This window comes from Festucalex cinctus, chromosome 5, assembly GCF_051991245.1.
Source record: "Festucalex cinctus isolate MCC-2025b chromosome 5, RoL_Fcin_1.0, whole genome shotgun sequence".
Lineage (NCBI taxonomy): Eukaryota > Metazoa > Chordata > Actinopteri > Syngnathiformes > Syngnathidae > Festucalex > Festucalex cinctus.
This window is the reverse complement of record NC_135415.1, coordinates 22,617,544-22,645,172: the sequence shown is the minus strand read 5'-3', so window position 1 is coordinate 22,645,172 and position 27,629 is coordinate 22,617,544. Positions and strand designations below refer to the sequence as shown.

The following is a 27,629-nucleotide window of genomic DNA, read 5'->3' as shown; positions in this document are numbered from 1 at the left end:
CCAAGTGTGTGTTGTGAATGTCGCCGTATGATTGAGGGACTACAATACCCACAATGCACTCCTGCTGTCAATGAGGAAGTGAGTCAGAAGGGGCACGTCATATTAAACGGCGTGATTGCAACAACACCATGTAAACTCACTAAGTTGCGTGTCAATACGGCATGGCAGGAAATACTAATAGTCATAGCGAATCAGTTGTTATTCGAAGCCTTAGGCGCTTGAAAGAGTTTTATTGGCCTTCCGGCGTGAGAAACGTCGTTTTGGATCATGGAGAGGAACCGGGCTTCTTGGACTGTTTACCTGTGAGTTTTGATTGGTTGACCAAGCGGTTTCTAAGTGTTTTCGTTTACAATTTTCATAGTCCATTAAAAAGAAACCCGTAATTTGGGGGGAAAACTTTGTTAGTGCTGTATTGACAATTCTGAACATCCAGGTTTGCATATTCTGATTTCCGCAATGCAAATGCTTCCTGTACATGGCGTAAACAAACTATATTGTTTTGCTTTTGCCTGTGACTAGCATACAAACCAGGCAGATTGTTATAGTAGTCAACCGACATTTAATTAAATTTTGAAATCATGATAATCCTCACAAATCAAATTACAACGATCCAAAGTCCAATGCCCTTTCAACGTTATTTCACCGAGTAAGTCACCTATTGTGACGTAAACTCGGAATTGTCAAATTGGGGGAAAAAGACGTCACAGTTGGGCAAACTCCCTTACACTCTTAAAAAGATAATTTTTCAATCAATTTAAGATTACAAATTGACCAATTAAAAAATGCTTCAATTGGTACACGACTGAATAAAATTAATGCAAAGTGAATCTATTAATCCAAAGGGAATATATTAAGGTTAACTGATAATTAAACTTAATATATTCATTTTGGATTAACTTAATTCAGTCGGCTGTAACAATTGAAGTGATATTTTTTTAAGTCAATTACATTTTTAATCTTAAATCAGTTCAACAATTCTCTTTTTAGAGTCCAAGTTTGGTCAATTTCAAGATAGTCATTAAACAAATTGATGCGAAAATGGCAAAGTAAATGGGCTAATGAGAGATTGTTCTACAAAAGAGGAAATTTGAGGCAAATGAGATGGACAGAAAGAGACAGAAACAACTGTCATCCCTATGCTTTGGCTTCACATTCCCTACGCATCTGCCCGAATGAAACCTGGAAGAAAAAAAAAAAGTGTGCCAGTAAAAACTGGTGGCCTGGAGTACAAAACAAAAAAATATGATAAATCCAAAAATTCAAAAGCGAATATCCGAGCAAACTAAACACAACAGCAAATCAAAAGACACAAAATATATGAAGCAACAAAAAATTAAACACAACAGCAGCTAAAAAAAAAAAAAAAACTACCTTAATTAAACAACTAAAAACTAAACGCAACAGAAAATTAAAAAAACAACAAAAAACTAAATGTAAAAATACAAATAATTAAACGGAATAACCCCACGACCCTTTTAAAGAATAAGTGGTTACAAAAATGGATGGATAAACAGAATAACAAAGAGTAAACAGCCAATCAAAAAACATACAAATGACAAACCAAACAAAACTAAACAACTGCAAATGATAAAACGCAATATCAAAGATGATGATGGTGAAGATACTTACAGTAGTTCCATTCTAAAGGTGGACGTGCAGTTCCAAATCATGACCTTGCTGTCCTCTGTGGACATCTGTCGCCTGGGAGCTACCAGCCGTTACTGGAGGGCCTTGGTCCGAGATCCATTGCTGTGGAAATTCTTCCTTCTCAGGGACATGCCTGACTGGCCCTCCATCGATCACTTAACGATGCCGCAACTCGAGGCGCCAGAAGCACCGGTCATCAATGACGATGCAGAACAGGATGATTACGAAAGGACAGAATCCAAAATCGACTACATGGCAGAGTGTGTGACTTTTAAATAGACTTACCTTCATTTTAAGAGAATTCAATGACTATTGTGTTCCTGCAGGTATCTGAAAGGATGTCCGTCATGCAGACAGAAATGGCTTCCTTTGTGGCCACCGTACCGAGTATTGACGTCCTTCCTCCAGTCTTTGGTGCCCTCAGCTGAACCGCGCTACGCCATGTTCGGGCCCGGCATGGAGCAACTGGATGTCTCTCTAGTCACCAAGCTCATGCACGCCTCGGATATTCTACCCATGTCAGTCATTCCGAACAGTCACACCAACGGTAAGGCGCTAGAATTATTTCTTTAAATAGTTTGTGGCAGTATGAACTCTCAAATATTCATGATTTGACTTTCACAAATTCGACTCTTCAGGTCAAAACTAAATATTGGTTTTGGTTCCATCTAGTGGCCAATGAATGTGAAATGAGAGGCGCTTCATTTAGTTTGTTCGGAGCCTGGTCTAATAGAAAAAGTACTACAAAAAATGTTATGGGTGGATGTCAACAGGCCCTTTGCATAGTATTCAGTGTTGCAGAAATACCGCTCAAACTTTGCTGTTTTGAAATCGTGTTTTATTCAGACCTTGCCCAAACTTTTCATCACAGATGTATATTATCTTTATAAGTCCTACTCCAAAGAACCGAGCAGCAAATTACAGAAATATGCCTCTGTTTACCTTTCCAAGGATATGAAAATACAAAACAGTGTTCTTAGTCACGTTGTGGTTGTGCACTGTGCTTTGTCCACCAATAGGTGGCAGTCTTGGCTTTTTTAAGTGTCATCTCACTTTGTCCAACTTAAAGCTAACCCATTTTTTTAATCCTTCAGGACCTTCAGTGATCGGCTCTGGCATCAGTTACATGTTCAACAACCAGCACAAGTTCAACATCTTTACACTTTATTCGACTAACAAGTAAGTGTTGTTAAACCATGAAAACTATGTATAGTATGATCGATTGTTTGTCTGGAGGTTGTGTCATTGCGCTGTTTGTGCGCAGGGCAGAGAGGGACCGCGCCAAACTGCAGAAGCAGTATATGAGTGGTAAACTCTTCACTTTAGTCGGAAGCAATGACTCGGGTCAGCCAGTCTACAGGCCGGCCCCTCAGGTGCAGCAGGTGTGCCAGGTCGTGGAAGGGGTCATCTATGTGGCGAATGCTGAACTGGGGAGAGGTGAGAGACCAATAACTGGATTTAGGGAAATTAGTCCATATCATCATTTATTCACCACAAATAAAAATAAAATAAAATTTCCGTTCAGCATTGGCATGCAAATTTTTCCTGAAATCACTAATTTGACTTCCTTTTATGCAAAGTGACAATTTAAATGTATTAAACAGGTGAAGGAGAATCTGAGGGGGCTCAGATCAGGGCTGTGCTGTGCTCCACAACCATCCCCCTGCTGGTGCTCTCGTGCATCTCCAGACAGGAAAGTGAAGCGGTCGGGACCACCCGAATGAAAACCAGGCGTCGAACACCCTGTGTTGACATAGCAAAGAGGCTCGGACTGCCTCAGCTCCCTAATCCTTGGATGGTAATTATCATTTCATAAATGAGTAAATGGTGGGGCAATAATAGCTCATCTGAAAGAACAAGTGGATGAAATATTAAGTCTGCTTCTTGGTTACTTTTGATGTGCCCTTGAGCAACCCGTCCTTCTCTGTTTTGAACCAGGTGCAGGATACAGTTGCAGAATCTCTGTCCGGTCTTCTGGATGGTATTTCTTGGCTGCTGAGGTCCTCGGGTGTTAAAGTGTATGATAGCTAGCATAACCCAATGTAAGGAAAAATATTCTATTTTTATTATATAAAGAGATTTTCCAGTTGAAAAGTCAGTGTAGTTATTTTCATTGCCATTTCTTTCCTAAACTCCATTTGCCGGTAATTGGTAATCTTGTCTGAATAATATTGATTTTCCTGTAGAATATAACTGTTATGAAGTGTTCCCTAAAATAAGAACAGAATGAGTAGAGGGTATTTTATTTTGTTTTCAATTCAGAATAAACACAACACGTCATGCATGTTTTTAATGTGCACTGTTTGTGAGCTGATGCTTCATAAGTGAGCCATTGCAGTGTTTACAGTTCACAATCATTTTGCCAGTCCTGACAAGATAATGTGCCTCCTTGATGCTCTTTTGTTCTGGTTACCTAGGTGACAGCAAATAATCTGTTACAAGTACCAACCTACCTATCAAAATGTTCCCTAGCCTCCATAATCATTTTTATAGACACACAGGTTTGGTCATAGTGCACCGATTGATGCAATTTAGGGACGTTAAGGCACACGGACTTGTGCTTTGTTTTTCCCCTGATGAATTTTAAAGGGATGTGGTGAGGCAACCCATTTGTGCCTGCGTGCAGTGGCGCTACCTTTACCAAATAAACCTGTGGCAAAGCTGCAGTGGAACCTCTGAAGTTGAACGGAAGTTACAGTTTGGAGTTAAGCTACAACATTTCTGACAAAAGAAAATGTGCTATCCAAGCTTGTTTAAACCGTAATTAAGCATTAGACACCGGCTCAGTGTGAATCTGAATAATTAGCTCCTCAAATGTGATTTGCTTTTTTTTTTTTTTTTTTTTGCAGATTTTTTTTTTCTTTTTTGGTAATCCTGCAGTAGTGAGCATCGAGGAAAAATTTAACAATAATTGGCAAATGGAAATTACTACAACGCAGGAAACCAAAGTCTAAGATGAGCAATACAATTAAGTGAATATAATTTACATTTTATTAAACAGATGATATAGTAAACAGCCTTCAACAGAAGCATAATAGTGACTTGCATTGATTTGTATAAGAGGCCTACCAACAAAAAAAAAGTTTTTGTTTTTTTTTTCTCCTTAAAGGGATACTTTACTTATTTAGTTATTTTTGGCAGTCAAACATTAATATTTTGCCTATAATAAATTTTATATTTTCATTACTTTTCATGCGCAATTAGTACCTTTAAAAGCACATTTTGCAAATTGCTGTCGACTGACAATGACATCACAAGGGCTCAGGTAACTAATCACAGCTCACCTGTTTTCTTAGTTTGTTTATGTGACATTTACAAGCTGAGCTATGATTGGTTTACCTGAGCCCTTGTGATGTCATTGTCAGTGTAATCTGCCTGTATTTTCAACCAGTATAGTTAACCATGCAACTTTTACTGCACTTACTATTCTGAGGGTAACTTACATTGCAGTATTGTCTGTAATCATGTTGGATGGTCGAACGAACAACAGACCTGCAGCTGTCTCTTTTCTTCTCCAAACAAAACGGAGGCCTCTGGGGTATGATGTCATGACAATGGAACCACAGTTTAACTCGGCCTAGGCCGCTTTACAGACGCATACCACGCATGGTCGATGCATTTAGAGACTCCCTCTTGGAAATAATTGTGTTGAGAATGTTAGGTGGAATCCTGCAGCGCTTTTTTTTGTTTTGTTTTTTACCTTCATGGCACCGAGAAGTGGGCGCACATGAGCGAAGAGGTTTTGCAGGCCTGTTTGTTTAAATCTCTGCAGTATTCGTTGTGAAACTTGAGGCCATAACTGTCACAAAGTAGGAAAAATTTGGAAAATGTTGCACAGCCGGTTGGCTCGCATAACATGTGTAACCTGTTGTATAAAAATAGAGAGCCAAAGCTGCCCATACAAAAACAAAGAGGCACATAAGTCGTTTAATATCTAGTTCTCTACTGCGTCATTTCTTCCTCCAGTCACCTGCTATATCACATCATCACTCGTGGCTTTTCATCCACTTTAAGTCCCTGTTTTGTATTCTGTGATGGCAACTGACATTAAGGTGGTCACTGGCAGGGGAAAAAGAGGAAAAAAAAAAACATCATTTGCATAATGCTTCCACTGATTATGATTAAGCCTCCCACTTAATTGTGTTGTTTTGCACATGGCGAGGCTCTCATGCTGATACTCTGCGCTTCTTACTCGCCTGGCGCCATCTCGCCAATTGGCATCAATTTCCTCGCTACTTGCCCTCGCTGCCCTCCTGCTGTCACCTTTATGCAGGCCAATGTTTTGTAATAGTGGGTTAATGGTTCAAGTGGCATATTCTTAAAACATGCTGTGAACCATCCATCCATCCATTTTCTTGACCGCTTATTCCTCACAAGGGTCGCGGGGGTGCTGGAGCCTATCCCAGCTGGCTTTGGGCAGTAGGCAGGGTACACCCTGAACTGTTTGCCAGCCAATCGCAGGGCACGTGGAGACGAACAAGCACTCACACTCACAAGCATACTTAGGGACAATTCGGAGTGCCCAATTAACCTGCCATGCATGTCTTTGTGTGGAGGAGACCGGAGTACCCGGAGAAGACCCACGCAGGCACGGGGAGAACATGCAAACTCCACCCAGGAAGGTCGGAGCCTGGACTCGAACTCGAGTCCTCAGTACTGGGAGGCGGACGTGCTAACTCAAATCACTGTGCCGCCCATGCTGTGAACCATCAATTTTAATTTAAGTCGGCTACATTAGACAGTTTGAATTTTAAATTTTGCATGAAGCCAGATCTTATAGTCGGACACTTATTCGAAGTAGCCACTGCATTACATGTTTCTGATCCATACTTTTCCTAATTAGGATCTAAACCAGCACTGTCCAAGCTCAGACCCTGGGGCCGTTTGTGGCCATTTTCTAACGGCCCTCCACATATCGCTGCCATTGGGCCAAAACCTTGTACCTCCAAAATCCTCACTTTTCAGGAAACTCCAATAATAGTATGTTAGTTTAACTATTAACATTGCATCATCAAGAGAGCAAGACCATTTGAACACTTTAGATTGGTCACTAATTCGTAGTTTTAGGATTAGGAGGAGGGTTGCGATACTGGCATCTCCATGGATGAGACACACCTGAGAACTACTAATAGTAATAAATTTGATTCTAGAGCTTTTCTAGACATGCAAATAAAGTATTTGGACTAAAATAGTAAAACATTGCTCTTTATATTGCCTCATGAATGAAGGTATTTCAATTTCGGAAGCAAAACTGTTCCTCTACTTTCTGCTGTCTGTGTCAAAGTCTGATTCTCAAGTAAACACTGCTTTAAAAATTGTCATCATATTATGCATTATTCTTGCTTTGGTTCTGAATGTGAGAAATTGCTTTGGCTAGGGGCGGATCTATTCTAGTGGGACAGAGCACATATAGACCATTCAATTCACACTTACAATCATACCTATGGAAAATTTTACAGTTTTCAACCTAACATGCATGTTTTTGAAATGGAGGCGGAAGCGGGAGTACCAGAAGAAAAACAACTGCGATTGCAGAGCACTGGCTGTTTACCAGCCATGGTCATAACTGGGGTAAAGGGGCCAGAGAATGTTTTATAACAATGAATGTTCACAAATAGACGAAAGAACATGCATTTGTGCACTTGTGTGTTTCCCCCCCTGCAGGCATCCTCTTCACCTGGCTCTAATCCAATAGGCAGTACAGCCGCCGACATCGCTGGGAAGTGTCACCCTTGTGATGTGAAACCACCCTAAATACATTACAGGGGACTTGAAGGGGGGTGACACAAAGGCCACTCACCCATTATGCTGGGAACACAAACACACAAAGGAGCAAGCATTGTTCCTGTTTTTTTTTTTTTGGGGGGGGGGTACAATTTGCTGGAATATGGCCCAAAGAAACATACTGTATAGCATCTACATGTATTTTTGTTTGCTAGTTTTAGATAGCATATGATGGAATTTTTGAAATAAACAAAATGGCTTTAAATTGCTCTTCACGTTAATTTCTATATTTTGGCATGAAATCTTAAAACTGTAGTTCCGATTACTTGCATGCTTTCTATGAAGTAGTCTCCAGACAAATAACTAATGTGAAATTCAAGGGTTTTTATATAGATTTACTTGCTCTCGTTGCCATTTTTGAAATTGTTGTGTTGTATCCACAAGTATGTACAAGTCCACTGGGCCAGATGCATTGTTCCCCCTGTTGTATTTAATACAACATGAGACCACATGATCACTTGAAAAACACAATCACAGGAATGACGGTAGGAATGAGGTATGTTCTATAACAAAGGAACTAATTGATCACATGCCCCGCCTACCATTGTACTAAAAGATGTAAAATTGACACCGAAAATGTTTTGGCACGAAAAAATGTTGTTTTTTTCTACATATAAGTTTCTTTGTTAGACAGGCAAAGATGCATGAAGGGGGTGTGGGGGGTGATGTGCAATTCAGTACAAACAGCGACTGGGCTGCCTACTTTCCCTCTCATCTCTCCAGACATGCCTTTCCAGTGTTTCCACTCCAAATGATGGCTTTTGCCCTGCTATTGGCTGGCAACCAGTCCAGGGTGTACCCTCCCTGCCTCCTGCCCAGAGCCAGTTGAGATAGGCTCCAGCACCCCCCACGACCCTTGTGAGGAATAAGCGGTCAAGACAATGGATGGATGGATGATGGCTTTTGGGTCGACGGGGAGAGGTGGGCTGGATTTGGGGGGGACTTGTTCTTCCTTTGACAGCCTCAGAGGCCGTCATTGGAGTTGTGGAAATTCCACGTGAGCCACAAAAGTGGCCAAATGTCTTATTATATTTCATTAAGCTAGTAAGACAGCTACAGTATTTTGTCCAAATTAATATGTCCATATAATAATGTATACGTTGGAATACTATCTGCTTGAAATAAATATCTACGTTGTCATATCAGATGTGAAAATGGTTTAATACTATCAAAATTCAGATTCATTAAGCTAGCAAAATATCTACTTACTAGCATTGATTATTGATATTTTCAATATCTGCCATGGCAATAATTCTACCATATCATATATACTTTTTATATATTATATTTGATCTGAATTTATGCCCTAGCCTCTAAACAAGAAAAATCTGTTCTATCTAGCTAACAAGACACCTTTTTAGCATTAGTACCAATTTTTTTTTTTTTTTTTTTTTTTTTTTTTTTAAGAGCTCAGAATTGTTCATTCGGTAGTCTTACCGATTCAACGTCTTGTCATCATTGCTCTTTTTTTTTTTTTTTTTTGTGTATGTTGTAAAAAAAAAAATAAAAAAAAAAAAAAAGCATTAGCACCAATTTATTTACCATAGTTGTAATTGGTGGTCTCTCAAAGCACCGTAGTGCATGTGCTTCAAAATGCACACGCTTCAAAATTAGTTCAGTGCATTCTATTAGTTCACCACTTGATGGCAAAATTTCTACACACTGTCGCTTTAAATATTACATGAAAGAACAAGCACGTAGTAAAAAAACAAAACAATATACAGTAGGATATTACAATAATCCATCCATCCATCCATTTTCTTGACAGCTTATTCCTCACAAGGGTCGCGGGGGGTTATTACAATAATAGACATTTAAAATATATAGGCCTACTGTATCTATACTGGCTGTTTCTGCTGTTTGAGCCTTGGCCTCTCAGGGGCAGTGTGGTGCCATGTGTGGCATACACACTTATATTACGATAAATAGAGTAGAAGAAGAAAGTTGTACTTGCGCTTTAATATAACTCGTTTTATTTATTTATTTTTATTTATTTATTTTACAGCTTAGGGAGAATATAGACCTTGCGTATTAATATATTACCTGAAGTCCAAATAGAAATAATAATCTATAATCTTATATTTTTGGTTCATATTTTTATATTCAACTGCAGAGGATTCAGTGCCTCACCTGTCATAAACCTTACTGCATGTCACTCGCAAAGAAGCTAACAGACGGTGCGTATTTATGTGTGCGGCTCTTTAAGAGGCGGATATATTTTGGCGAGGGTGGCCTCCGGCTCCAGTTAGCTGCTAGTCTTGTGAAGGAGGTTGGGATTTTTTTTTCTTTTTTTTTCTTTTTTTTTTTCCAGGCGAATGGGGGCGCCTCACCGCCATGTGAGGCTTTACCGATCATCGTGGACGTGTAACGTGTGTCTGTGTGTGCGTGCACTTTCCAGATAAGAATTGAAGAAGCAAAAGTAGCCTCCTGCAAGGAAACACGAGAGTTGAAGTCAAAGAAACTCCTGCTTGAATCAAGTGACGAAGACTTGAAGTGAATTGCGTGTGTGTAGATGAGTAAGTTGTGCTGTCGTGGAAAAAAAAAAGTCCATCTGCTCCTTGCAGGAATCCAGCGTGACGCTTCGTGCAAAGTAAGCACTTTGTTGTTTTGTGTTTGTTTTGTCACTGTGGTTGTCAAGTTCTTTTCGTATAGTTGCTACGTGGGAAACTTTGCCGAACCTAAAAAAAAAAAAAAAAAAAAAAGAGCAGGCTGCAACACTCAATCACTCGCACATTCACCAGTTAGAACTTGAATTTTACACGATTGGCTGACAAAATACACGAAACTGTTAACTACTATTGCTTATCTGTGTAGATCGAATATTATTGGAAGGCTTGATTGAATTTATAGGACACAATAAGATAATATTGCGTAGACATTTCATGCTGTTTATGTGGAGATGCAAAGCAACATGTGTTTCATTTTTATTTTATCCCCCCGGCCTCAACAATGCCTACTTCTATTCGTGTACTGTCCCAACTGAGGATCGAGGGCCCAAATTGGGTCCCTTGTCAGTTTTGATTGGGCCCAGGAATGTGGATCATAAAGCTTTTTATATAGTGTGGCTGATGATGTTACGATAAAATGTGAGACAAGATGATTGCAAATTCCAATGCTTTGTATCCAGTGGTTCATTTATTTAACTACATCATACTTTCAAATGGTGACATAAAGTTGTTTTATCCTCATACATTTATCATTGCAAAACAAAGACAGGCTATACACTCGCTCACACTCAAATTCACCATTTCATACTTGAATTTTGCATGACAGTTCATGCACAAAATGCATTACGAATTATAAATAATTGCACATTGCATAACCAATGTGTGTTTTCCTTTTATTTTTTGAAGCTTGCTTCTGTTAGTGTACAACAGAGTTGTTTAAACCAAGGGTCAGGGGGCTGAAAATGGGGTTAATCAGTTTTTATTGTGTCCATGGAGGTTAATCATCAAGCAGCCACAGGGTTGAGTTATGTTATCAGTAAATGAATGTCTTTTAGGTCCTTAATTGTTATTAGTTTAAGTGTGGTATACAGAATGTTGATGTTATGGCAATCATGGCAACCCATGATGCGTTTTTGGATCCAGTAGTGGTAGGATAGGAGTGATGATGTTAAGGTGGAACACTCAAACAAAGGACATTCTTTTAATATGGTCAAAAAATTGAGCATTTTTATCGGGTGCCCCAAATGTGGATCATCAAGCAGACACGTTAGTTTATTCATGTGAGTAATTAAATTAAAACGTTAAATTCGTGTTGTTTCGGCAATACCATGCCTATTTTTCTAAGTTTGGGTTCTATAGAACATCTAGATTGGTTTACAAACAAACAAACAAAAAAGCTATCATGCTGATGTTAAGATGCAAAAAAAGATGATTACTGTAAAACATATCCAACGGTTACCATCCCAATAGAAAAGCTGGTTATGTGGGGCAAAATCATTATGATTAAATATTTCTGAGACTCATTCAGAATTTGAATATGACAAACTGAAAACTGATTAATATAATAAAGGTTTTCCAGTTCATTAAAAAATTATTTGGCGTTATTATATCACTTAAATGTTCTTTATGTTTTTGACTCGTTGAAAATCTAACGATGACACATAAAGTGGCGTTATTTATGTGTATCTACCTAGTTCAAATGTTGCTAATCTAGCTAGCTTGATAGCTAGCCTTTTAGCTAGCCTTTTTGAATATTATTTGTCATATCATTTAGCACAATTTTCTACAATTAATTATTTTTACTTTTTCTTGTCTGTCAGTGTCCATTATATTAAAAGAGGTGAAATTAAGCTACACAATAACTAAATTCTGTTTCCTTTAGCTAGTGAGTTAGCTGCTACTAAGATAGCATAATTGATATTGTTGTTCTTTGTTGTTCCTTATAATGATTCATTCATTGTGTCATTGTGCTGGTTGCTGGTATTTAAATAAGGTGAGGATTGGAAGGGAATTCTAATAATGGCTTGGTATTTACTGCCATTTGTCAGCTGGGATATTCTCCGGCTCATCCGTGACCCTAATGAGGATAAAAGTATTATAAAAGATGGATGGTTGTTATTGTTGTTGTTGTTGTTGTTATTGTCACATGGCAAAAATGTGGCAGTGTTTTCTGTGGCTGCCCTTTGTCAACAACAATTAGGTGAGAAATGAGAAGATTCAAGGCAAGAACAAGTTCTTTCAGGATGTTTTGTCATATTTTATTAGTGACAAATTTGTCTCAATCATTAGGTGTAAAATAGTGAGCGCTACCGGTCTGGAGTTTATACAGGAACATTTCAAATGTTTGGACAGCCCAGCTACGGTATATTATTAAAAATCAAATATAGAATATGTTTGTCTCAGACTCATGTTTTGGACAGTCCAGTTATCTTAAAATGATTTTTTTTTCTGTTCTCAAAATTGGCTGACATTTTGTTAGTTGAAGTGATAGTGGATTATTTTATTTTATTTTTTATTTTTTATTTTTTTATTTTTTTGGTGTAATAAAGGGCCGGGTTCCAAAAGTGAGAACTTACATAATGACTGCTGTAGCGTTACCTCATTCGACTCTTTATAGAGTATACACAAAATATCTACACTTTGTTGCGTGCAGCATCCACATCAAACTTGACTGCTAAATTGAAATTCAGATGGATCAGAGTTGATGTGTTAAGCCTCCTTAATTCTGGCTGTCTGTGAAATGGCAGACTGTGTCAATCAGTTACTTGGAGAAATGCCAGGCGGGAGAGCCGGAGGAATTATCATTATCATTTTTTAATTTTCCTTGTCGTTTGCTGGTTCGAAATGCGACTTATTGCAAGTTTGCGCAGGCCAAGTTGACTTTTCACATCTGAAGAGTGCACTCTTGCTCTCATGGTCTTGTTCCTGCTCTGATACGCACACTTGATTTTGCACACAGACGCCCACTCTAGGGTGCTCTGCAGATGTGTGTGCTGATCTTCTTCCAGCCGTGGCTGCTCTCATGCCAACGTGCTGACTCTGACTTTTCCACTCTCTCTTTCGAAACGGGAGAAGGAGACATCGGAGCCGTCCGGTATCCGAATGCAAGCGGGTTAAAAAAGCTCTTCCCGTGTTGACATTCATGTGCGACACATATAAACACGTGTGTAAATGCTCTGCACAGGTTTTATGTGTGTGTGAAGGCGGTGGTGAAGAAGCTGGAATCAGGTAGAGCTGCAGGCTGCTTCTCTTCCAGGCTCCTCCTTTTCCCCAAAGCCTCCATGCTGCAACTTGTAGGCTCATGTTCACTGTCGGTGGTGTCTGTATGCTATTTAGGTGGCTCACGTATAGTTTCCATACAGAGGTCCTAATCAGTTTTTTTAAGCAAGCAGAAGTCAGATGATGATCTTCATCATATGAAGACATTTTGGAAAATTTGTTTTCAGCAACAATTTTGGGAAGGGTCTTTTCGGTTAAGTCCGTAAAGGCAGGCTTGGATGAATTTTGATGGGGAAAGAGTTGACATTATCCTTATCAAACAACTTTACAAAGGTTAACTTGATTTAAAAAGTTAAAATTGGATTGAATTAAGTTGCACACCTGCCAAATGAGGGAACCTGTACTAATGTAAGCCTAATTACCAAACAAAAAATAAAAAAATATCGAATGATCGCCAAGTACAGGCCTGGCATGAAGGCATGTGTGAACAGGGATTGTTTTGACTTCTTTGCTTTTGTTGTTATTGTTAAGTCATGTCAAGTCAACTTTATTTATGTAGCCCTTAATCAGAAAATAAATCTGAAAGTGCTTTACATGCCCCCAGTTCATAAATATTTACGACAGGCAAGTAAAAACTTGGAGAAATCACATTTAACTGGAAGAACTTTGACAATGGATCACAGATGGAGGATTCCCTCTTCCAGTACCAACATCAAGGCTTAGTGGGCAACATTTATCACTGTAAAGTGTTCATTTAAACAGCATGAGAGTTCATTCAATGAAATGAAGCTCTACAGGTAGACGATGCAGAATCTTTATAGCAACAGCGTCACTTCGCAAATCTCACCCACTCTTTGAGCAGGAGAAGTGGCAGTAAAACAGACCAAAATGTAGATGTCAAGGGGTGATGCAGGTCAACAGACTATGTTGCATAATAGTTGTGGTTTAACTAAATGCTTAGTGTGTAGAAAATAGAAATAACTCCACAGTTGAGATTTAAACATTTCTACTAGGGGTGTGAATTGCCTAGTATCTGACGATTCGATTCGTATCACGATTCACAGGTCACGATTCGATTCGATACCGATTAATCCCGATACGAATGTATAAGTCGATTGTTGCGATTTCTTTTCATTCAAATTTAGAAAATACTAATCAGTAAGCTTGTAGAGTGTAAGATTTCTATGAAAATGTATTATTTATTTATCTGAAAATTCAGTCTTATAGAGGTTGTAATTTGTTTCATGTTTGAGCATTGAAATAAAATATTAAGGCTTAATGTTCTGTTCATATAACATTCTTCCATGCTTAAGGTGTGAATCCTAAAAAAAAAAAAAAATCGATTTTGCCGATTATTGAATCGATTCGAGAATCACGCGATGTAGTATCGCGATATATCGCCGAATCGATTTTTTTTTAACACCCCTAATTTCTACTGAGAGAGTCTGTGTTTAGCCGCACTAATTTCAATGGCTTGGATTAGAGAATGCTGTAGTCAGAAAGAATTATCTTATGTCTTTTTAGCTTTACAGGTAACAGAAACACATATCAACTTTTAACATAACACATTTAACAACACATACTGACAAAAAAAAAGTCAAGTGGGTTCTTAATGCTCTCATAGTGTGTGGTATACTTAATATGATTAACACAGCACACCAAACAGACAATGGTAAGTAAGGATTTCTGCATAGTACATGGTACACGATTTGTGAGAGGAAGCATGGTGCCACAAAGCATCCAAATTGAATAAGAAAGACAGAAGGAGGACGAGAAGAAATGCTGGAAGCTAGGCTAACTATTAGCTTCTATGATAAAGGCGTAGTAGTTGTAAAATCTTGTCCTTGTTGTGTATGACTTGGGAGACGCCTTAGACAAACACTTAGCCAACTGCTCCTCTATTTGTGACACCAACAGCACGAGCTTCAAGGCTATGTCACAATCTCAGAGTCCGTGATTCGTTGTAAATGTTGAACATTAACATATATGATCGTTGGCCCTGACTTTTTTCGAACAGATAGGGAAGGGGGGAAAAAAATCACTCTTGACACAACCGACAACACAGGATAATTGCTCTAGATAATCTTTTAAAGTCGTCCTTTGATAACTTCAAACGAAAGCGATGAAAATTATTGAATTCGACCCCATTATCGGTACCCATTTTAATGCTATTCACTCAATTCTGTTTGGCCCAAAATGCATTGATTTTGCTTGAATACACTGGGGCGGGGGGTCTTGGATTGGTGTTGTGTTCTCCTTCATCCTTGGTAATGGTGTGTTTATGGCGAAATTGCAATTAACAACACGGAGAGAATTTGTGACACTGCTGTCATTTCGCCCGAACCTTGCCCAGCTTTGTCATGTGCATGCACATAACTTATTAGTTGTGTGATATAGATTAATGAAAGGTGACGTACGTTTAAACACCTTGCTTGTAATAGTTGCACAATCAGATGGTTTCTTTCTTCAACATATTGCTAATGTCAGTTTGCCTTCAAGAGGTGTTCTGGGTAATGTGTAAAGATATTTAAAATGATCCACTAGCCTGCAGCCTCTACTGCCACATTGTTAAACTTTTTCACACATTAGCGATGACTTCACAGACATAGTGTTAAGATGGTGACTTGACTGTTGATCACCTCGCAGTGTATGTGTGTAACTGTGTACTTTACAGAACACTACTACTCGGTAGGCATGAATACTAACTAGATGACCACAATGTTCACTGAATCCATTCTTTATGATACAATACTGCATGTATGTAGTAGGACCAAAGGATTGATTGTTTTATGATCAAAATTACGATTCCAGAGAATGCGGTCATGTAATTGCTTTGTTTTGTTTTTTTCAGCATTGCTGACTGACTGAGAATATGTTGTAGCAACTATAATCACACATAAACGCTGTGTTCCTTCTCTACCAATTGGAAGTGGCATGCTACTTAGGACAGGTGGCTAACGTGCAAGGCTGAGGCATGTTTATTGGAAACAAGCTGCCACTGAGGGGCGAACATTTGTGAGTGTTTGCGAAGGTAACAAATTTTGATTTCTCGTCAGAGTTCGTGAGGGATCGTCAGTGTTCATTCAAGGTTGCAAACATTCGCAAGACGTTCTTTCGCCAGCAGTTTTGACAGTTTGTTGAAAATTGGCTCCTTGCACAGCTTGACTACTTCCTGAACTTAATACCACTTCTTTGTTTCATGATTAATCAAGATGTGTCTGGCCATTGTCGTCGTGGTTACTGAGGTCAGGCACTGCTGAAAGAAAGACGGAAATGAAGGAGTGGTATTAAGTTCAAGAAGTAGTGGATTTGTGCAACGAGCCCATTCCCTTGCAACAGGAAAAACTGTCTGTGACCATTAAAACTGTTTAGCGAATGTCTTTGTGAACTTGAATTAACCCCGATGAAAAATCAATATCAGCTACCCTCGTAAACGTTTGCCGCTCAGTGGGATATGGGCTTTAAGTAACTAATCTAAATACTAAAAATATCACTAACAGTGAGCAAGAGAGAACAGAAGAGCTTTATGCACATTGATCACAGCATGCTCTTTAAACATATTCCTTCATCTGTGACCGGCCGTGGACGTGCCCCAAAACATTCGACGGGGGTGTGGATGTATGTTGTGACACATCTGGTCTACCAATGAGGGATTAGGAAGGAATTGTTTGTCACTTGACACAAACCTCTAAACGGCATTGCTAAACTTTATACTGCAATCATTTTTCTTTGCACACTGCACTGATTCTGTGCAGGGACCTCTCATTTGGCAACATTGGCCTTTTTGTGTGGGACTGTGTGCACGTTTCCAACACACAGATGATGTGACTTCTTCCCTTCATAACCTTCTATCTATCTTTTCACTCTTACTCCATCTTACATCCCATTGGTAGCCTCCCCCTCTGTCGTGTCAGCTCGCATTTAGCAATCACAGACGATTAATTAAGCTGAGTTGTGTGTGCGCGCGCACACGTATGTGGTCGAAGTAGTGTAAAATTGACCGTACAGTCCTTCTGTTTACAGAGAGACCCTATGAGACCCGTGCAGAGCCTCCCTCTTTTCTGATTGGCTCCGGGAGACTCTTTTTGGGAGTTGGGGTTTGTCGCTGGCTGAGGTCTGCATGCAAAAAACAATTCTGCCAGTTTGTGTGAAAGCTGCAGATTCACAGTTACTTCGTTAGCATCACATTTCAGTTCCTCTCAATGATTAGTGATTTGGAACATTAAATAAGACAACTTGATGGTATTTTTTGACCAAGTGTTGCTGAATGTGTAATTTACTAGCTTCACCAAAGGCAACTACCACATTTCTTTGTACAGTGTACTGTATTTACTTTAATTGGGACTTTACTACGTTAGCAAAAGTTATAGTGATGGACTATGGTGGGTTATGACGTACAAATTGAGGCTTTGTTGCCGCCAAAGGCAAACATTGAGAATCTAGTCTCCTTGTATAGCGATCCGTGATTTACTACAGATAGGATAGGGAGAGCAGACGTCCCGATTTAACTGAGATCATCCCGGTTTTAAGCCTTATATACCGAATCCCGGCAGATATATCGCCAGCCCCATTGTTTTGTCCCGTTTTACGAAGATCCCGTCCCGGCATGCGACTAATCTAACTACATCTAATTGCTAACAGGCGTGTTTTTTTTCATACCACAACTAGAACTACTTACCGCTTCCGTGTCGAAGGATCATGGGAAATATATACTTCTTCTAAATAAACTTGAGTAGAGTAGAGTAGAGTAGAGTAGAGTAGCGTAGCGTAGCGTAGCCTCATGCTGCCGCCGCCGGTCAGACCCAACACAAGCTGAGCGATTCTGGCGGCATATTTTCAATGTTACAATGTGGGACCGGCGCGTAACGTTACAGCCAGCTTCAAATAGCTGCTGGAAATGAACTAAAACGGTTGGATAATGGTGAATGCATTGTATTGTTTAGCGTTGTTGAACTGTCAACCAAAATAGCATTTAGCATTAGCTAAAGCAACAACCAAGAACACAACTACAGTCACCAGATTGACTAGCTCGTAGGGGTGTGAATTGCCTAGTTCCTGACGATTCGATCAGTATCACGATTCATAGGTCGCGATTCGATTCGATACCGATTAATCCCAATATGAATTTACAAGTCAATTGTTGCGATTTTTTTTTACTCAAATTTAGAAAATACCATTCAGTGAACTTGTACATGTACAATGTAAGATTTGTATGAATATTTATTATTTATTCATCTGAAACTTCAATTTGATAACTTTGAGCCACTGTATTTAACAAACAGGTTGTAACCTTTTTCATGTTAGAACAGCATTGAAATAAAATATTAAGGCTTAATGTTCCATTAATATAACATTCTTCCATGCTTAAGGTGTGAAAGTTAGACGTTTTGGTGAATATTTTTCCATCAAAAATAGATGTTAAAAAATCGATTCAACTGCCTATTGAATCGATTCAAGAATCGCGTGCTGTAGTATCGCGATATATTGCCGAATCGATTTTTTTTTAACACCCCTACTAGCTAGATTACTTTTGGACATTGGAAAGCTAAACCAATGCACGCACCTCATTTAGCCAGTTTTTCCAAAACTTTACTGAGCCAAGGCAAATATTTTACATTGGAAAACAATCCTTAGTTCTGCCATCTTGTGAAAGAGAAGTAAATTCCTCTGGCTCTCACTCAGGTGCATGTCAAGGTGGGTGATCGCCCAGGGCATCCACCTTAGGGTACATGGATGAATATTGACATCGACTGGTAAAATCTTCCGTCCGGTCTTTGCCCAACTGAAAGTTGTTTTAGTAGCCTATTTTTCTATACAGTTCTTTTATGCATCAGTTGACTTGGCAGCTTTCTTTTGTTAATCATATTGATAAGACAGTGAGAGACAGTTGAACCCTGAAATGGGCCTGAAGGACAAAAAGAGCTGCTGACTAATTTGGAAAATAATTGTTCTTAAATGGAGCTTCTCCGTCAGGGCAGATGAGTACATGACTGGACAGCTTTCTGGCTTGAATTCTTGCATTGTATGACTTGGCCTTGCGCGGCCGCTGGAATCCTTCCACACTCACCCTTCCACCACCTCTCGTCTCCCACCCCTCGCACATACACACACATTCAATGATTTATTGCTTTGTTTCTTTCATGCAGTAGTGACTAATTTATTGTGCTTTCAATGATTTACCACCATCAAGTTACATTTGTTTTTTGTTTTTTTCTGGAATCATATTTGCCTGTGCTAATCCAATGTAAATTTGGAAATTTGCTCATGTATTTGACTGTTTTTTGGGCTCCTTGTTTGGAAAATGAGTCTTTCACTCACAATGCAATACAATGTACTGTATTTTTGCTCACAAACAGTGTTTGTCTATGGTGATAATTATTTGAGGTTCTCTGAGAATTAATAAACAGTGGCAACATAAGAGCCTCTTGTGCCTCTTCCTTGTTTTTGAAAAGCCTCCCAGAAACAAGTCGCGGGGACACGTCTGTAAATAGCCGTGGGTGTGGACAGAATTTGCCCTATATTTGGACTTGACTTATTGAACTCGCAATCTGTAAGCAGACCCTTATTTACTTGGACCAGGGACTGTGTGTCTATGTTGATGACTGGTGCTATAAAATTATTGAAATTCATTGTTTATCATTAATCAAGGTCCACGATTACCAATCATCTCTGAGGGAATTGGTGAAACTGGGTCTAAATGTTTAAATAGAGCAATCGAAGTATGACATAAGCCTTTAATCGTCACATGACTGGAAATTCTCTCTTTATGCAGTAGCAAAGTGATGAATAATGCCGGACAAAAAAAAGACATTATTAAAATTGAGTCGGGTGTGTGTCTTAACCTCTGACGGACCCCTGAGATTGACTCACCAAACCCCTGAGATTCGATTGAACCCATGTTAAGAACCACTGCTAATGTTAAACATACAGTGAGTGTACATGCATATAGAATGTGTTATTTTCTTTAATTTCACCCTTCATATCAGACAGCACTGTTTGTGTATAACGTTTTAAAATGGTTTTGACGACATACTGTGCATAAGGAAATATGTAACACGGTTCTAAGTTGCTGTGCCTGAAATGTTTGAAATGTGCTTTTTTATGTGGCATATCCACGAAAAATACAGTTTTAGTTGCAGCAGCAAATAAAAGGTTAAAGTTTGAAAAGTTTCTGAGATGGGAGCAGTGAGGGAGGGATAAAAGCACAAGTGGAAGTTTTCGTTTTTGTTTTTTCCCCACATTGACATGTCATATTGGAGTCCACTTGGTAATTATAACCCCTGTGGCACTCACTCACTCTTCTCTCTGTTGCTCTTCACCAGCATCATGGCCGTGGCGTCCTCACCCTCCTCCGGATTCCTGTTCTTCCTCCTAACGTCCTCCCCGGCATGGCTCTCGTCTCCGGGCACGGCCTTTGTCACCGACTGGCACCACATGACGTCATCAGGTAGGGGAGACGCGCCACTTTCTGGTAAATCTGTAACTCAAATTTGCACTCAAAGTGTGCAGACCTGAGGTCAAGGCTAATAGATTAATCTCATGTTGCTGGCTACATTGTAGGAGAGGCCAAGTTATTCAGTTTCATCTGGATCCAAGCGCATGAAATGTAACAAGATCACAAATAAACACGATAAATTACAATTTGATCTGATGGGATTTGTTAGATTTAAAATGGTGCCCAGTCTGCAGCCTGTTTAAAACCTGATTTGACATTTAAGCTTTTTAACTGCACACACATGGCACAATTTGTTGTAATTGGATCTTTTATTTTTATTTATGCTCACATTTTGTAATCATTTTTGTGATTATTATTTATTTTTTTTATATATTTTTTTATTTTTTTATATTGTTTTTTTTCTCATTTTATTTTATTTTATTTCTAAGGCGGGACGTGGATGAGTGGTTAGCACGTCCGCCTCCCAGCTCTGAGGACTCCGGTTCGAGTCCAGGCTCCGGCCTTCCTGGGTGGAGTTTGCATGTTCTCCCCGTGCCTGCGTGGGTCTTCTCCGGGTACTCCGGTCTCCTCCCACATACCAAAGACATGCATGGCAGGTTAATTGGGCGCTCCGAATTGTCCCTAGGTGTGCTTGTGCGTGTGGATGGTTGTTCGTCTCTGTGTGCCCTGTGATTGGCTGGCAACCAGTCCAGGGTGTCCCCCGCCTACTGCCCATAGCCAGCTTAGATAGGCGCCAGCAACTCTTGTGAGGAATAAGCGGTCAAGAAAATGGATGGATGTTCTATATGTCATCAGTATGGATATATTTTAACATTTTGATTTTTAGATGGGGTGGGAGGGGCTTCAAATGATCCATTTGATATTGACCCATTGTTGGGCATTTATTGAACAACTTGATTTTTTGTTTTCTTTTTGTACCTTTTTCAAAGTGTAGGTACAGCCATTCTCCTAATGTCATACCAATATACAGTAATATAATTTGTTGTCTCACATGTAACGATTACAATTGAATTCTACTGACTTATTAGTGAGGCATGCGGCGTTCATTTTCACTTTAGCGACAAAATGGTCTTGCTGAAACTATAAAGGTCTACCAGTGTGACAAACAAGCACATGTAGGTGAAACAGAATCTTCCCGGTAGAGGTGATAAGTTTGCGTCAGCTCCTAAATAAACAGTCGGTGTGTCAGACTGTCTGCACGTGACTTATCAAACATTAACTACTCGATTAAGGGCAACGCTTTATCACGTCTTATGTCAGACGTGAGTTGCAGAATGCTGTGTTTGCGCAGATGCATGTGGAAAGGTTCACCGTTGAGCAAACGCAGCGATTTCCTGATCAATAACAGCGCCGGGGGTAAACGCACGGGCGGCCCGGGCCACTCTGTCAAAGTCCAGGGACTGCTCGATTCGGGGACACGGGGAGGTGGGAACAGCTGTCATTGAGCCAGTTGAAATATTTAGGTGAAAGAATGATGGCATTCTGCAAGTGGGGGAAAAGCCTTGTAGTGATTTGGTGTTGCCTTGACAACATTGGCCCCTGATGCTGACGTTTAGTGGAAGAGCAGAATAGCTGCCTTACTGATTCATTTTTGTTTCTGTAATTCCATGAATGTGGTTTCTATATTACATTATATGTACCGTTTGTGAGTATATATTTCATGTCTGAAGCAAAATTTTAAGCAAAGTGTTGTGAAAATCTTAGTATTGCACGGAGAATGGTTCTTTTTTTTTCTGCACATTTTGTGTTTGTGGCTTGTTCTGGTGAAAACCAACTAGGATTTGACTCACCACTAAAAACCGTGGCGCTTCCTACGGTTGTTTAAAAAAGTCATTCGAATGTTTTTACAAGATAAAGATGTGCTCTTTTTTTGAGCAGATTTCCCAGTGTTACACAGTATGTTTATATTACATATACTGTAACTGCAACGGTGTATTTCACCACAAAAAAAATCATTTTTTGTTCTTATATGAAGATATTTTTTCATCCTCTATTTGTCAAGCAATTTTTTTATTGTTTTATTTTTTTGTTTTTATACGTATGTTCCTTTTAATATAAGAAAAATATTAATTGAAGTAGTGCTATCATTAATCAATTAATGGACAACTAATCACTTATCAAATACTCATTTTTAATTTAATTTTAATTTATTTTAAAATTGAGTTTTATTTAAAATTGTCCAAATCCTCTGAATTTTAGTCTCTCAATACTAGATATTCTCCGATTTCTGTAATCTTTTATGAAAGTAGACTTGTCTTTGCGTTGAACCAAAAAAAGCTTTAGGTTTGAAAGAAAAATTTGAACATTTTTGCCTTTTTTTTTTTTTTTTTTCAGTCAACATCCCCAAAACATCTGTACAATATGCTCTATGAAGCCCCACTTAGTCTAAGCATGGTATGGTGTCTTTGTGCGATATGAATGAAACAAAATCCTCTTATTTCAATCCACCCATTTTTATGGGTGGATTTTGCTGCTTAACTCATATTCCACAAAGGCAATACTAACCAGAATACCGTGTTTAGACTAGAGGAGGTGCATACAACATATTATTGTCAAGAAAAGGTTTGACTTGACTTCCGTTCTAAATAGGTTGGTTTGGTGGATGACAAATAATCCCTTCAAGTACAACTGCAAAGAATATAGATTTAGAGTCCTTATCTGATTGTAGAAAATCAATCCAAGTGATGACTACTTGCCACAGAGGTTATGTTGGTTTAGCTGTCTGTGTGTCTGTCTGTCTGCTGGACTCGCAGTATGATTACACAAACTTCACCAGGGCATTTTTCATGGAATTTGTTGGACTCGTTTAGCACAAGGGATTGGGACAATAAAAGAAGGCAAAGCCGTTCATTTTAGTGGTTTGGCTGTTCTTTTATTTTTTGTTCCTTCTGTTGGGTTTGTCTCGCTCGCGTCCAGTTGAAAGTTAAAAGTGTTTTACACCATCACACGCTAAGAAACACAGATTGGCACAACTCTATATTTATAGAGCACTTCAAAACAACCAATCTTAAGATGGAACCCAGGGCTGAGCTGATACAAAGAAAACAGCTGAGCTCCCAGAATTGAACTTTGTGGAACACCGTACTCTCCATTAAACATGGGAATTCATATTCCACACATTTGCCCGACCAATTTTTTTGTTCATTTAACATAGTATGAAGGGATTACAATAATAAAGAAATCACACGACATAACATCATAACAGCCACAAGTCGACTATTAAAGGCACCAAATCTCCTGCAGCTCAGATAATGTCATGCAATGTAGCGCGATCAGCAGCAGCCGACTTGACTTGACTTGACTTGACTTGACTTGACCTCCACAGAACCCCTGACACTGACTCGATAAACACCCTGGGGTTCAATCTAACCCAGGTTCAGAACCACTGATCTATTGCATGTCAAAGAGCGTACAAACAAGTGTTTTTTTGTTGTTGTTGTTTTAAATACTCACATTTAATTTTGGACTAATTTGAATGTGCGAAGTTGTGTGCATGGTTATGCAAAAGTATTAAATGTTTATTTCAAAATCATGTTCAAACCCATACAAGTTTTCTAGGTGTTTAGCATGCAAATTCAGTGACTTGACTAATTCTGACAATGTCTTTATTGCTTTACAAGTACACATTTGCACCTTTTGTAACTGTCGGGAAACCCTACAGCAAAACTGTCAAATAGCTGCTTCAAATGCAGGTTTTTCTGGATTGGGCGTTGCACCGTGGAGGTATGAATTCAGCGCTCAGGAGTGTACGTTCTTAAGACGCACCTGCGCCTGAAAGCTTTTTATAGGGCGGTGTAAACGTGCAAGGATTCGTCACTCAATCAAGTCCGACGATTAATCCATGTCGTCAGAGAACCTGGCTGGCAAATTGCAAAGCGTCAGCTGCCAAGTTCGACAGACTCCCAGCCAAACATGTTTTATTGTTAAGGACAAACTGGTTTAAAATCAAATCTATTACTCTTGTAGTCTTGAGGGAATATAGCCAGAGCTATTACTTTTGCGTTATGAAATATGGCCAAGCCTTTGGGCTGATATGGTGCTGAGCTTTTGGAAGAATGTGCTGGTGATGTGCTGCTTTTTTAGTTTGTTCTTGGTCAGAACTGCCAAAATAAAATAGTCCTGGCTACTGTGGCTTTTACTGCATGTGGCGCGCACAAAATATTCCGGTTGCGGATAAATCATTTTGACAATAGTCAAGATGTGAGCTGAACTTGGATGTGTTTGTCAGGCCGCATTATGAGAATATGCAAATGAACAGAATAATTAAGGAGAAAACTCAAAAGGTAAATGTTGTGTTTGACATTTACAAATTCTGGAATATTCCAAACTCTTGACAACAGCAAATAGAAAAACAGTTTTCCCATTTATAGATGGGGTGTTTTTTATTTACTCAGCTGCAGACAGGACCAAAATGGATCTACCCAGATAAAAGAAATGTTATACAGTCTTTTTAGAAGAACACATTATGTTTTCATCCACTTGTGTATTAAAATGTATGAGAAAACGGCATACGTTGTGTATCTAACTCTTGTTGGGTGTTGCAGGCGCATGTGTAAAAGTGATGGAAATGTATCTTCACCCAATTGTACCTTTTCCTTAAACTGCACTTATCCTTATCTCCAGCTTGCGTTACCTCTCCGATAAGCCCTCAGACAACCGATGATAACGTTTGGACGAATCCGTCGTCGTTGATTAAAATGGTCTACTCTCCATCGATCTTTGTACTGTGCTGGTGTTCCAAAACAAGTGTTAAAGCATCTGTAAACACAACGTCGACACTGATAGGCCGAGCAAACAAAAGCACAGCTTGTTCTTTTCCCAACCTTGCACCTGTGTCGCATGCAGTCCACACGTGCTTTTTCTTTTAATAGCCATTTAAATAGTGGTTCTTAACCTTGGCGGAGGTAACGAAACCCCACCAGTTTCCTGTGCGCATTCCCTGAACCCTTCTTTACTGAAAATTGTGGGGGGGCATTACTTAAAACAGTCCTAAAGCATTGCTTAAAAAAAAACAGCAGAGGCCCCAGAATTGAACCCTGGGGAACACCGTCTGTTCCAATATACATGTGAATTCATATTGCACAGATTCATCCGACCGCTTTCTTTTTTTGCTCGACATAGTATGTGAAGGGATTACAATAATAATGAAAAGTAAGGACAAAACATGTTAAGTAGTAGTGTAGTAAGTAAACATCCAAAGAAAAATTGGGGATTATAATGTTGTTAATAGCATTTTTTTGCTTCTAACACCTCGAAGCATGTAGTCAAATTCCAAGTTGTGGCGTGGCTTGCACATCACAAAATAATTGTACCTTTTTTTTTTTTTCTTTTTATATGGGAAACTTTTCCAAATTTCTAATAAAAAAGCCTTCTTGATCTGACTAGGTTGTTGTCATATAAACATTATGTTGGTGTCAGTGTTTGTGCTTCATAATGAGCTGCAGGACATTTGGAGAGACATTTTATTTCATAAGTGTCCATTTAGTGTTTACTTTTTTTTTTGTTAACCCCCACCCTCTGTTTGTCAGACCTAATGATTGATGCTGTTGCATGACACTGTGTTCCACACCACAGAGGTGGTAACCAGTGGCAACCACAGACACGGTCACTCCACCCGCCCTGTGCACACATTTCCGCAGAGATGAGTTCTGGGTGTGTGTGGACAACAATTGCTAAGTTAAAAAAAAAAAAAAAACTACCCAGAAGGGTGCAAAAGTAGAGTAAGTGCCTAATCAAACAGTACTGGAAGACAGAGAACACTAAAAATGTTTGACAGAAATGACACTTAAAACTTGCACACACCAAATAATGTTTATTTTGAAACACAATAATGAGTCCTGGTAACGTTTTCTAATGTTTACCATGTCATATTTGCTTAACAAATGCATATTTACCATTTCACAACTGCTGGGAGAGCCCTGCAGCACAAAATAAATAATCCATACTGTTTCCAGTTTACATTTTCATCTGAAAGTCCTTCTTTGGTCATCTCGGTCAAGTCTGAAGAAAGTAAACATTTTTTTTGTTTAAAAAATATGCGGATTTATACAGAATTACATACTTATATATGACACTAACGACAACCGCTCAAACTGATGTGGTACTTATTGCTTTCTTTAACCAATTTAAAGCCTACAAAGGACTGTTTTTTTTTTTTTTTTACAGTCGTCTGTGAAGGGCCAGTTTAGGTGTTCTTATTTTAGCCTTCTCAGTTAGTGGAAAAATGAAAGGACTACAATCCTGACATAGTGGTCGTCAAGGCCCTAGTTTGTTCTTGATGTGCCACCTGAGGAAGAAAATGATCCAATGTGCGCACCTGCAAACCGGTTGAGAGAGGAGACGCTTATGTTTTGCCTTGATTCAGACTTGCAAATGAAATGTTCCGTTCATGTCCCTCAGAAACAATCATAAGAGCTCCATGGTTCAGAAAAGTTTGTAAAATCCATCCATCCATCCATCCATCCATCCATCCATCCATTTTCTTGACCGCTTATTCCTCACGAGGGTCGCGGGGGGTGCTGGAGCTTATTCCAGCTGGCTTCAGGCAGTAAGCGGGGTACACCCTGAACTGGTTGCCAGCCAATCGCAGGGCACACAGAGACGAACAACCATCCACACTCACAACCACACTTAGGGACAATTCGGAGCACCCAATTAACCTGCCATGCATGTCTTTGGAAGACCCACGCAGGCACGGGGAGAACATGCAAACTCCACCTAGGAAGGCCGGAGCCTGGACTCGAACCCAAGTCCTCAGTTTGTAAAATAACCTTCCTAAATGGCCGCAGTTTAGTTGAATGTGACTGGCATCTTATAAAATCTCATATTTAATGTGCTTCAACAAAACTACTTAATCTGAATAGACTTTATTGTTGTTCTTTGGGAGCTAGTTAATGATGGATTAAAAATAAACACAAAAGCTAATTCCTCTACCTGTGAAAGGTAATTCAATGCAATCTACTATCAACTGTTTGACGACAGTGATGCCGCACTCTTGCTTGAAATGGCTGACACGTAATCTTCAAAGTAGAGAAACCGGCTCGTTTATGAATCAGTCTGTTATTGAAAGCGAAAGA

General features: G+C 39.3%; 2 protein-coding genes across 3 annotated transcripts in view; both read left to right on the top strand.

The window, feature by feature from the left end:
- Nucleotides 1-16: 16 nt before the first annotated feature.
- fbxo4 (F-box protein 4) lies at nucleotides 17-7,484 on the top strand. Of its 2 annotated transcripts, XM_077522722.1 has the most exons (8): nucleotides 17-302; nucleotides 1,648-1,907; nucleotides 1,974-2,194; nucleotides 2,742-2,826; nucleotides 2,912-3,084; nucleotides 3,252-3,445; nucleotides 3,586-3,689; nucleotides 7,312-7,484. In XM_077522722.1, the coding sequence occupies exons 1-7, from the start codon at nucleotides 162-164 to the stop codon at nucleotides 3,676-3,678; spliced, it is 1,167 nt and encodes a 388-aa protein (XP_077378848.1). In that variant the 5' UTR covers nucleotides 17-161; the 3' UTR covers nucleotides 3,679-3,689; nucleotides 7,312-7,484. The 2 variants fall into 2 exon arrangements, with proteins under 2 accessions (XP_077378848.1, XP_077378847.1); XM_077522721.1 differs by lacking the exon at nucleotides 7,312-7,484 and having other exon boundaries at nucleotides 3,586-3,931.
- Nucleotides 7,485-9,723: 2,239 nt separating this feature from the next.
- The window catches only part of ghra (growth hormone receptor a), a 30,713-nt gene continuing 12,807 nt past the window's right edge, over nucleotides 9,724-27,629 (top strand). Inside the window, exons 1-2 of the mRNA XM_077522482.1 lie at nucleotides 9,724-10,021; nucleotides 20,420-20,544. Of these exons, the coding sequence (XP_077378608.1) occupies nucleotides 20,424-20,544 (121 nt within the window). The 5' untranslated portion in view covers nucleotides 9,724-10,021; nucleotides 20,420-20,423. The remainder of the gene's footprint in view (nucleotides 10,022-20,419; nucleotides 20,545-27,629) is intronic.